Consider the following 11,249-nt stretch of genomic DNA (forward strand, 5'->3'; position numbering starts at 1 on the left):
CCCTTCCAAGTAGCTGGAACTACAGGCGTGCTACCACACCCGGCTCATTTTGATTTATTGTAGAGATGAGGTCTTGCCAATTTGCCCAGGTGGGTCTTGAACCCGCGGGCTCAGGCAATCCACTCACCTCAGCCTCCCAAAGCACTGGGATTACAGGCTGAGCCACCGAGCCCAGTTTAGGTAAAAGTTTTTAAGATATATTACAATTCTCTGTAGAATTTCTTTTTATCATAAATAATAATTTCCTTCTCTTTTCTACTATACTGATACTTTTAAATTTCAACCAATTTTTTTTCTATATCTTTCCTTCTACATCACTTGATGACTCTAATAAATTAAGTGACTTTTCTCCTCTGGGAGTTTCCAGTTTTTCAGTATTGTACTCTTTATCATGGGAAATAAGTGATAAAACTACTGTAGAACATTTTCAAAAAAGTTAGTAGGTTTTGTTGATTTAAGTTTTAATTGATTTTCGAATAGTTTATTCAGAATAGAACATAAATTTATTTTGCTATATTGCTTTAAGTTTGTAGTTGTTAGCTTCTTTTAATCAACAGCTTATGTTGGTAGCATTTGTAGTTCTTTTTTTTTTTTTTTTTTTGAGTTGGAGTCTCACTCTGTTGCCCAGACTGGAGTACAGTAGCACACTCCCGGACACCGCAGCCTCTACCTGCTGGGTTCCGGCGATCCTTCCGCCTTAGCCTTCCAAGTAGCTGGAACTACAGGTGCGCGCTACCACGCCTGGCTAATTTTTTTTTTAATTTATTGTAGAGATGCGGTCTCGTCAAGTTGCCCAGGCAGGTCTCGAACCCGTGGGTTCAGGCAATCCACTCACCTCAGCCTCCCAAAGCATGGTATTACAGGTTGAGCCACCAAGCCCAGCTTATAGTTCATTTCTTTAGCTTGCCTTATTTTTTAATTATTCTTGACTCCAAATATTTAAGTAGAAATCAGTTTTTGAAACCGATAGCTGTCATGTCTGAATAATAATTAATGTGATTGCTACTTGTGGTTAAATTGGTTAAAACTGATTGACTACTGGATATTTTGCCATAGTATGTTAGTAACATATTAAGAAACAATCTGTGAGGTCAAGAAATAATGATAGAACTGGGTGTGATGGCTCACACCTGTAATCTTTGCTACTGGGGAAGTTGAGGTGGGAGGATTGCTTGAGCCCAGGAGCTCAAGACCAGCCTGTGCAGCATAGAGACTTTGTCTCTTAAAAGAAAAAGAAATAATTATAAAAATAATAAGGGAATTCATTACTTGAAGTTAATAGAGTTCATGTCTTTTTTCTTTTTCTTTTTAAAGGTGTCTGAGTCTAATGGAGAATTTTTTTTCAAGTCTTCTGAGCTCTTTGAGAGTCCAGTCTATTTGGAGGAAGCTGCAGATGTACTTTGTATTTTACAAGCAGGTATTGTTCTGAGTACTAAGATACATTTCACATATATTTTCTTGTTAAATCATCCTGTGTAACTTCTTAGCCTAAAATGTTGTGTTATTTTAAGGGCCATCTAATAAATGTTTAAGTCAAAAATGACAAGTAGTTGGACAATGATTAAGTAAATTTTATTATTTCCATAGTATGGCATATTATGCAGACATTAAAATAGTATACTTGATTGAATGAGTTTAATGCTTGTTAACGATTTTAGAAAATGTTTTCAGTATGTTAAATGGAAAAAGCAAAGGCAAAGTGGTAAGTAGAATATAATCCCATGTTTTGTTAAAAGTTAAAACAAAAACAATATCCACAGGGAATGAAAGTAAAATATTTTACATTGCCGGGCTCGGTGACTCAGCCTGTAATCCCAGCACTTTGGGAGGCCGAGGTGAGTAGATTGCCTGAGCCTGCAGGTTTTAGACCCACCTGGGTAACTTGGCAAGATCTCGTTTCTACAATAAAGTAAAAATTAGCTGGGCGTGATAGTTTGCACCTGTGGTTCCAGCTACTTGGAAGGCTGAGGTGGAAGGATCGCCAGAGCCCAGCAGGTCGAAGCTGCAGTAGCCAGGAGCGTGCCATTGCACTCCAGTCTGGGCAACAGAGTGAGATTCCAATTTAAAAAACAAAACAAAAAAATATTTTATATTATTAACTTTAAACAATGAGATTAGATTTGGTTTTAATAAATTAATTTTTTTTTTTGAGTTGGAGTCTCACTCTGCCACCCAAGCTGGAGTTCAGTTGGCATGCTCATGGCCACCACATCCTCTACCAACTGGGCTCAGGTGATCCTTCTACTTCAGCCTTACAGGTAGCTGGAACTACAGATGTGTGCCACCACACCCAGCTAATTTTTTGGTTTATTGTAGAGACAGGGTCTTGCCATGTTGCCCTGGCTGATCTTGAACCAGTGGACTCACGTAGTCCTTTCGCCTCCACTTCCAAAAGTGCTGGGATTACAGGGTTGAGCTACCGCATTCGGGGCTAATTTATAATTTTCTTGTTTGTATTTATTTTCCTGATTCTTTATAATTGGTGTGAATAATAGAAATAAAAAAGGGCATACAAATGCAAAGATTTTCCTGAAAATAACTCTTTAGACCAGCACTGTCCAATAAAGCTTTCTGCAATGTTTTAAACACTTTTACAAATTTTTAGAAATGTGGGTCTCACTCTGTTGCCTAGTCTGGTCTCAAACTCCTATTCTCAAGCAATCCTTCCACTTTAGCCTCTCAAGTAGATAGGATTACAGGCACAAACCACTGTGCCCAGCTTTTTATTTGTTTTTTTATTCTGCAATGTTCCATGTTGTGCTGTTCAGTATTCTGTATTGTTGTGTGTGCCACTAGCCTCATGTGGCTAACATTACTTGAAATGTGGCTAGTGTGACTAAGGAAGTGAATTGTTTTTAACTTAATTAAATTTAAATAGCCACATGGGACTAGTGACCATCTTGCTGGATAGCTCAGTTCTAGAAGATGAAAAGAAAGCACTTTAATTGAATTAGATGACATCTGTGAAATGTCAAAAACTGTTTAATATATAATATGATGAAATATTACTCTGTAATAGTAACTCTACCTTTGTTTTCTTATAGAGCTCCCTTCCTTGCTTCCTATAGTTGATGTAGCTGAAGCCTTGCTACATGTTAGAAATGGTGCTTGGTTCTTGTGTCTCTTGGTGGCCAATGTTCCTGATAGTTTTAATGAAGGTAAATATAATTTAAAAATGAGATATTGAAGAGATTTGCTTGAGTATGTACAGCACCAATTTTTTTTTTAGTTAAGAAAAAACATAGCTGGGCTCGGTGACTCAGCCTGTAATCCCGCGCTTTGGGAGGCTGAGGTGAGTGGATTACCTAAGCCCGCAGGTTCGAGACCCGCCTGGGCAACTTGGTGAGACCTCATCTCTACAATAAATCAAAAAAATTAGCCGGGCATGGTAGTGTGCGCCTGTAGTTCCAGCTACTTGGAAGGCTGAGGCGGAAGCATCGCCAGAGCCCAGCAGGTTGAGGCTGCGGTGACTGGGAGCAGCCACTGCACTCCAGTCTGGGTGGCAGAGTAAGACTCCAACTCAAAAAAAAAAAAAAGAAAAACCATTTATGGGATTTTGAGATTTTGTCTTTTGAAAGTTTATTAGTGAGTATTTATTGTAGAAATAATGAGTTTCAAGATTTAAAAATTGTACTGACATTGCAAATTTAAGTATTGTGAGTATGTAGCAAAATTTTTTTTTGGCGTTAGTCACCGATGCTATAAGAACAGTAAAATGAGCTGGGCTCGGTGGCTCAGCCTGTAATCCCGCACCTTTGGGAGGCTGAGGTAAGTGGATTGCCTGAGCCTGCGGGTTCGAGACCCGCCTGGGCAGCGAGAACTCATCTCTACAATAAATCAAAAAATCAGCCGGGCGTGGTAGCGCATGCCTGTAATTCCGGCTACTTGGAAGGCTGAGTCGGAAGGATCGCCGGAGCCCAGCAGGTCGAGGCTGTGGTGGCCGGGAGCGGCCACTGCACTCCAGTCTGGGCGACAGAGTGAGACTCCAACTCAAAAAATAAATAAAAAAAGAACAGTAAAATGTATCAAGGAACCAGAAGATGTAGTCCTTGTGATCAGGGAGCAAATGGGAGGAGATACATGTCTGTGAAATAGCCAGAGAGCAATATGAGATATGTGTAATCAGAATCCCAGCAGTCAGACCTTTTTTTTTTTTTAGCTTTATTGCTGTCATTTTGCAGAAAAGTATAGGGTAGAAATTGAGACAAATAAATTAAAATTTTTCACCTCTATTTCGGACTTCTGGTGATTAAGATTGTTGTTTGGTATGAGTGATATAAAAATAAAAACATTTATTTTATTTTTATTTTTGAGTCAGAGTTTCACTCTGTCACCCAAGCTGGAGTGCAGTGGTATGCCCACAGCCACCACAGCCTCAACTGCTGGGCTCAGGCGATCCTTCTGCCTCAGCCTTCCAAGTAGCTACCATGCCTGGCTAATTTTTTGATTTATTGTAGAGATGAGGTCTCACCATGTTGCTCAGGCTGATCTCGAACCCTAACTCAGGCAGTCCTCTCGCCTTGGCCTCCCAAAGCGCTGGGATTACAGGCTTGAGCCGCCGCTCCCATCCCAAAATATTTGTTAAGCAAGATAATTTGTGAATTCGGAGCCAGGGAGGGAAAAGCACTGGGATCTGGGGTTATGATTCCTGATATTTTTTCACTCACTCATTGTGTGATCTCCATCAAGATACTTCTCATTTGTAAAATGGAAATATTGATAATATTTCCTTAACTCTTCTAAGAGATTTACTGAATATTACATGATATGTAAAAACTTTTTGCAAACTGTGTCCTGGATGATTTCTTGTCAACTTGTTCTGTTAGTTACCGAGAGGAGTGTTGATATCTCCAAACTTAATTGTGGATTTGTCTGTTTCTTATTTTAGTTCGGTCAGTTTTGCTGCATGTATTTTGAAGCCCTATTATTGACTTTATGTGTATTTAGGATTATTACGTCTTTTTGATGAATTGAGCCTTCTTCTTTTTATTAGGAAATATACTTTTTTTTTTTTTTTGAGTTGGAATCTCACTCTGTCGCCCAGACTGGAGTGCAGTTGCCGCTCCCGGCCACCGCAGCCTCGACCTGCAGGCCTCTAGCAATCATTCCGCCTCAGCTTTCCAAGTAGCTGGAACTACAGGCACACGCTACCACACTCGGCTCATTTTGATTTATTGTAGAGATGAGGTCTCGCCAAGTTGCCCAGGTGGATCTTGAACTCGCGGGCTCAGGCAATCCACTCACCTCAGCCTCCCAAGGCGTGAGATTACAGGCTCAGCCACCAAGCCTGGCCTATCTTTTTATTTTTAATGTATCTGTAATCTTTGATCTATCTATCTTTATACTGTTTAAGGTAGATTTTTTGTGGACAGGTATAGTTGGTTTTTTTTTTTAATCCAGTAACAGTCTCTGTCTTTTTATTGAAGTGTTTAGACCATATACATAGACCATTTAATATGATTATTGTGGCGGTTAGGTTTAAGTCTATCTTGTTTTTTTATTTGTTCCCTTTTTCCCCTTCCCCTTGTGTCATTGTTGTCATAGATTCTACTTTTACGTGTGTTAAAACCTTAGGGTATATTCTTATTACTTTTGCTTTAAACAGTTAATTTTAGGCCAGGCTTGGTGGCTCAGCCTGTAATCCCAGCACTTTGGGAGGCCGAGGCGAGTGGATTGCCCGAACCAAGGGGTTTGAGACCAGCCTGGGCAACTTGATGAGACCTGTTTCTACAATAAATCAAAAAATTAACTGGGCATGGTGTCACATGCCTGTAGTTCCAGCTGCTTCGAAGGCTGAGGCAGAAGGATCACTGGAGCCCAGGAGGTCGAGGCTGCAGTGGCCAGGAGCATGCCACTGTACTCTAGCCTGGGCATCGAAGTAGGACTCCAACTCAAAACCAAAAAAAAAACCAGTTAATTTTATTTTAAAGTGTAAAACAGAGGGGAAAAGGATCTTCTTCTTTGTCCACATACTTAACATTTTTAGTGCTCTTCATTCCTTTCTGTAGCTTCATATTTCCTTTTTTAAAAAAATTTTCTATTTATTTATTTATTTTTTGAGTCAGAATACCATTCTGTAGCCCAAGCTGAAGTACAATGGCATATTTATGGCCACCGCAGCCTTGACCTGCTGTGGTCTGGTGATCTTTCTGCTTCAGCCTTCCAAGTAGCTGGAACTACAGGTACCCACCACCACACCTGGCTAATTATTTTATTTATTGTAGAGATGAGATCTTGCCAAGTTGCTCAGGCTGATCTCGATCCCCGAGGCTCAGTAATCCTCTCGCCTCTGCCCCCAAAGTGTTGGGGTTACGTATGTGAGCCACCATACCCATCCTCTTTCTTTTTTTAATTTTTCCTTTTTTTTCTTATTTGAGATGGGGATTGTGCTATGTTGCCTATAAGTGATCCTCCTGCCTTGGCCTCCCAAAGTGCTAGAATTACAGGCATCAGCTACTACGCCTGGCCTAGCTGATATAATCTCCCCTTAGCTTGAACAAATTTCTTTCATTTTTGGTAGTGCAGATTTGTTGGCAACACATTTTCCCAGCTTTTTGGTCTGAAAAATCCTAATTTTTGAAAGTTACTTTCATTGAGTATAAAATTTAATGTTGACATTTTCTTTTAGCTGTTCGAAGATGTCATTCTAGTGTCTGCATTAACTTTTTTTTTTTTTTGAGTCGTAGTCTCATTTTGTTCCTGAGGTTGACATGCAATGGCAAGCTTATGGCCATCACTACCTCAACCTTTGGCGCTCAGGCAATCCTTCTGCCTCAGCCTTCTGAGCAGCTGGAATCATAGGTGCGGGCCACCATACCTGGCTAAGTTTTAAAAATTTATTGTAGAGACAGGGTCTTACCAAATTGCTGTGGCTGGTCTCAAACTCCTGGGCTCAGGTAACCCTTTCGCCTCAGCCTCCCAAAGTGCTGGGATTATATGCATGAGCCACCATGCTGTGGCTTGGACTAACTTTTATCTTGGTTCCTCTGTAATGCTTCTTTGTTCTTCCAGCTACTTTTGTTTATTTATTTACTTTTTCTTCTGGCTATTTTGAAGATTTTTCTCCTTATTACTGGTTTTCAGAAATTTGATTTTGATGTGTCTTGGTATGATTTTCTTTGAATTTGTACTATTTGGGGTTCATTGAACTTCTAGGTTTATAGTTTTCATTAAATTTTGGAAAATTCCTTCAAATTTATTTTTGTCTTCCATTCCCTTTATCTTATTGGTACTGTAATTGCAAGTGTATTTGTGTGATGTTATCCCACAAGGTACTATTCATTTTTTAAGTCTTTTTTTATTCTTTGCTTTATTTTGACCAATTTCTATTGCTATGATTTTAAGATTTCTAGAGCTTTTTCTTTTGTACTGTCTAATCTGCATAAACAATTCATAAAGCTGAAGAAAATGGTACCTATCATCTTAGTTTGTAGGGGCCTGATAAAAAATGGAGAACGACAAGATGAAGAAAGTCTTGGAGGAAGGCGCAGGACAGATGCCTTACGTTTCTTATGTAAAATGAATCCTTCTCAAGCCCTCAAGGTCCGAGGCATGGTGGTAAGAGATCCTGTTTTTTTCATGAGACAGAGGTCTTTATATAGGACCAAGAACTTTTCTCAAGATAGTTTTAGAATCTTATAGAGGTTGGGAATTTAGGTACTAGATGTGTTACCTTCATCCCTGGGTTTTTGTGTAAGCTGTTTTCCTTGAAACTTTAGATTTTAAGCATCTTGGTCCTTTTCCCTATGATATTTAATTCAGTTTATTTCCTTTGCTTTGTTAGGTGGAAGAATGTCACTTGCCAGGCCTTGGTGTGGCTTTGACATTGGATCATACTAAAAATGAAGCTTATGAAGATGGAGTGAGTGACTTAGTTTGTTTTGTTAGTGGTTTGCTTCTTGGAACAAATGCGAAAGTCCGGACTTGGTTTGGAACTTTTATCCGAAATGGACAGCAGGTGAGTGTTAAATATCTGTATAGACTAAGGGTCAGACACTTTCAGAATGATGTAATTAGACCAGTGTTTCTCAAACATCATAGTTTCAGGGATTGTCTTACATTTACGAAAATTACTGTGGATACCAAAGACCATTTGTGTGTGTGTGTGTGTATGTGGCTTTATTCTATTGATATTTACCATATTAGAAAGTAAAACTACAGCCATAAAGAAGAACAAAATTATGGACTTTGCAGTTGATTGGATGGAGTTGGAGACCATCATACTAAGTGCTCTATCACAGAAACAAAAATCTGAATACTGTATGTTCTCATCCATAAGTGGGCTTTGAACATTAGTCTCATTAATACAAGGGAGGGATTGGCAGTCACTGGGCACTGCTAGGGGCGGGAGGGAGGAAGGTAAGGGGCACGCGACAACACAAAGGGCACAAAGGGTACCTGTTTCATTACTAGGGGAAGTGAGGGCTAGTTAGAAGCCCATACTTCACTTACATGAGCCTACCTATGTAGTTAATCCTCACTTGTACCCTACATTCCTATAATAAAATAAAATTTAAAAATGTAAAAGTTTTGAAATATTTATTTAGCTTATTTAAAAATAACAACAGCTGTGTGCTATAGCATGTATACCTGTCACCCCATCTTCTTGGGAATCTGAGGTAGGAGGTTCACTTGAGCCCAGGCGTTCTAGGCTGCAGTGTGTTATGATTGTACCTGTGAATAGCCACTGCACTCTTGGGCAACATAGTAAGGCCCTGTGTCTAAAAAACAAAAAATATGAACATAACATTTAAAAAAAAAAAAAAAAGATAATGGCCAGGCTCGGTTGCTAAGCCTGTAATCCCAACACTTTGGGAGGCTTTGGTGAGTGGATTGCCAGAGCCCTTGGGTTCGAGACCAGCCCGGGCAACTTGGCAAGACCTTGTCTCCACTATAAACAAAAAATTAACTGGTTGTAGTAGTGTGCGCCTGTGGTTCCAGCTACTTGGAAGTCTGAGGTGGGAGGATCGCTGGAGCCCAGCAGGTCAACACTGGGGTGGCCATGAGCGTGCCACTGCACTCCAGCCTGGGCGACAGAGTGAGACTCCAACTCAAAAAAAAAAATAAAATAAAATAAAACAATAAAACCAAAAAATAACTATGTTTTCCCAAATGAAAAAAATTTAGCGAGAGGAATGATATTGTTTTATTTTCTATTTTAATTTAATTTAATTTTTTTCTTGAGTCAGATTCTCACTCTGTTGCCCTGGCTGAAGTGCAGTAGCATGATCATGGCTCACTACGGCCTTGATCTCCTGGGCTCAGGTGATCCTCCCACCTCAGCCTCCTGAGTTGCTGTGACTACAAGGATGCACCACCACACCTGGCTAATTTTTAAAAATTTTTTTGAAGACATGTGGTCTTGCTATATTGCTCAGGCTGGTCTCGAACTACTGGCCTCAAGCAGTCCTCCCACCTTGGCCTCCCAAAGTGCTGGGATTACAGGCGTGAGCCCCCGTGCCTGGCCTAATCACTATTTAGTTGTTTTTTTTTTTGAGAAAGCAGAATTTATTGAGAGGACAGAAAATCTCCCACAGTGGGAGGGGATGTGAGGAGGTTGTCCATCGCTATTTTTTTATATCCATGTTCTACTTTATTTTTAGCTGGAAAACTGATTTTAGGCTTTGCTTTTTAAAAGGAAATTGACGTTTATCATATGTTTTATAAATGTTGGGCTCCAAGCTGGGCTCGGTGGCTCAGCCTGTAATCCCGCGCCTTTGGGAGGCTGAGGTGAGTGGATTGCCTGAGCCCGTGGGTTTGAGACTCGCCTGGGCAGCGAGACCTCATCTCTACAGTAAATCAAAAAATCAGCTGGGCATCAGTGGTGGCGCATGCCTGTAATTCCAGCTACTTGGAAGGCTGAGGCGGAAGAATCGCCGGAGCCCAGCAGGTCAAGGCTGCGGTGGCCGGGAGTGGCCACTGCACTCCAGTCTGGGCGACAGAGTGAGACTCCAACTCAAAAAAAAAAGAAAGAAAAATAAATGTTGGGCACTGTCCTAAGACTTGACATGCTCACCTTTTTTTTTTTTTTTAATGTTGTTTCTAATTGTTCTTTGTATGTAATAAACTTTTCTTCTTTGAGCTTACTGTTATTATGAAAACAGTTTATTATATTTTACTTGGAAATACTCTAAATATAATAACTAACATTTTACTAGCCCTTCATAGTTTAAAACTGCTTTCATAGTTATTGTTTTTGTTCATTCGTCTACTTGATATACATTGAGTGCTTTCTGTACGTTAGGTATGGTGTTAGGCCCTGCAGGGTGAGAGATATCTAAAATATTATCCCTGCCTGAAGAACTGTGGAGATTATAGACTTGTAAACTCATAATTACAAGAGGTCTGTAGGATAAATATTATTATTATTATTATTTTGAGTTGGGGTCTCACTCTGTCACCCAGACTGGAGTGCAGTGGCATGTTCCTGGCCACTACAACCTCAACCTGCTGGGCTCCCGTGATCCTTCTGCCTCAGCCTTCCAAGTAGCTGGCACTACAGGCGCGCGCTACCATGCCCGGCTAATTTTTGATTTATTGTAGAGATGAGGTCTCGCCAAGTTGCCCAGGTGGGTCTCAAACCCGCAGGTTCAGGCAATTCACTCACCTCGGCCTCCCAAAGCGCGGGATTACAGGCTGAGCCACCAAGCCCGTCCGTTTGATATGTTTTAAAGAAATAACACAAAAGATTGGTTAATAAAATAAAATAAACAAAATAAAAGGATTATAAAGAAAGACCAATCAGGACTTGGGAAAGACAAGAAAATAATCTCAAGAAGTGAAAAATAATATATTTAAAATTAAAAACTCAGTAGCTAAACAGATTTAAAACATCTGAACAGAGAATGAGCAAATTAAAGGATAGAGAAAAAGACATTGTCCAGGATGAAGCCCAAGAAACAAGAGACAGAAAATCAGAAAAAGAAGTGAAGAGACATGAACAGCAGAGTGACAAGGTCACACGAGTAGCTAGAGTTCTAAAAAGAGAGAAAGGAGCAAGGAAGATACAATATTCAAAGAGACAATGACTAAGAATCTTCCAGAACTATTGGAAGGCACCAATCTTCTGATCCAATAAGCCCAAAAAATGAATCCCCAAGTAATCGTAATAAAACTATAGAAGACCAAGAAGTCTTAAAAGAGGCAAAGGATAAAGACAAGCCACCTAGAAAAGAATATCAATCAGACTGATAGCCAAATTCTCAACTCCACTAATGGAAGTCAGAAGTGGAGGTCAAAAGTTAATGGAG

The 11,249-nt window shown here is 40.0% G+C and overlaps 1 protein-coding gene across 2 annotated transcripts in view; it reads left to right on the plus strand.

The window, feature by feature from the left end:
- The window catches only part of INTS2 (integrator complex subunit 2), a 70,891-nt gene that overhangs the window by 4,949 nt on the left and 54,693 nt on the right, over positions 1-11,249 (plus strand). For both annotated transcript variants that reach the window (XM_021718948.1, XM_008070846.2), the window contains exons 4-7: positions 1,315-1,417; positions 3,045-3,158; positions 7,427-7,557; positions 7,784-7,957. In XM_021718948.1, coding sequence (XP_021574623.1) covers positions 1,315-1,417; positions 3,045-3,158; positions 7,427-7,557; positions 7,784-7,957 — 522 coding nt within the window. The remainder of the gene's footprint in view (positions 1-1,314; positions 1,418-3,044; positions 3,159-7,426; positions 7,558-7,783; positions 7,958-11,249) is intronic.

Source organism: Carlito syrichta, unplaced genomic scaffold (genome assembly GCF_000164805.1).
Source record: "Carlito syrichta isolate Samal-C Ts95f unplaced genomic scaffold, Tarsius_syrichta-2.0.1 Scaffold314028, whole genome shotgun sequence".
NCBI classification, from domain to species: domain Eukaryota; kingdom Metazoa; phylum Chordata; class Mammalia; order Primates; family Tarsiidae; genus Carlito; species Carlito syrichta.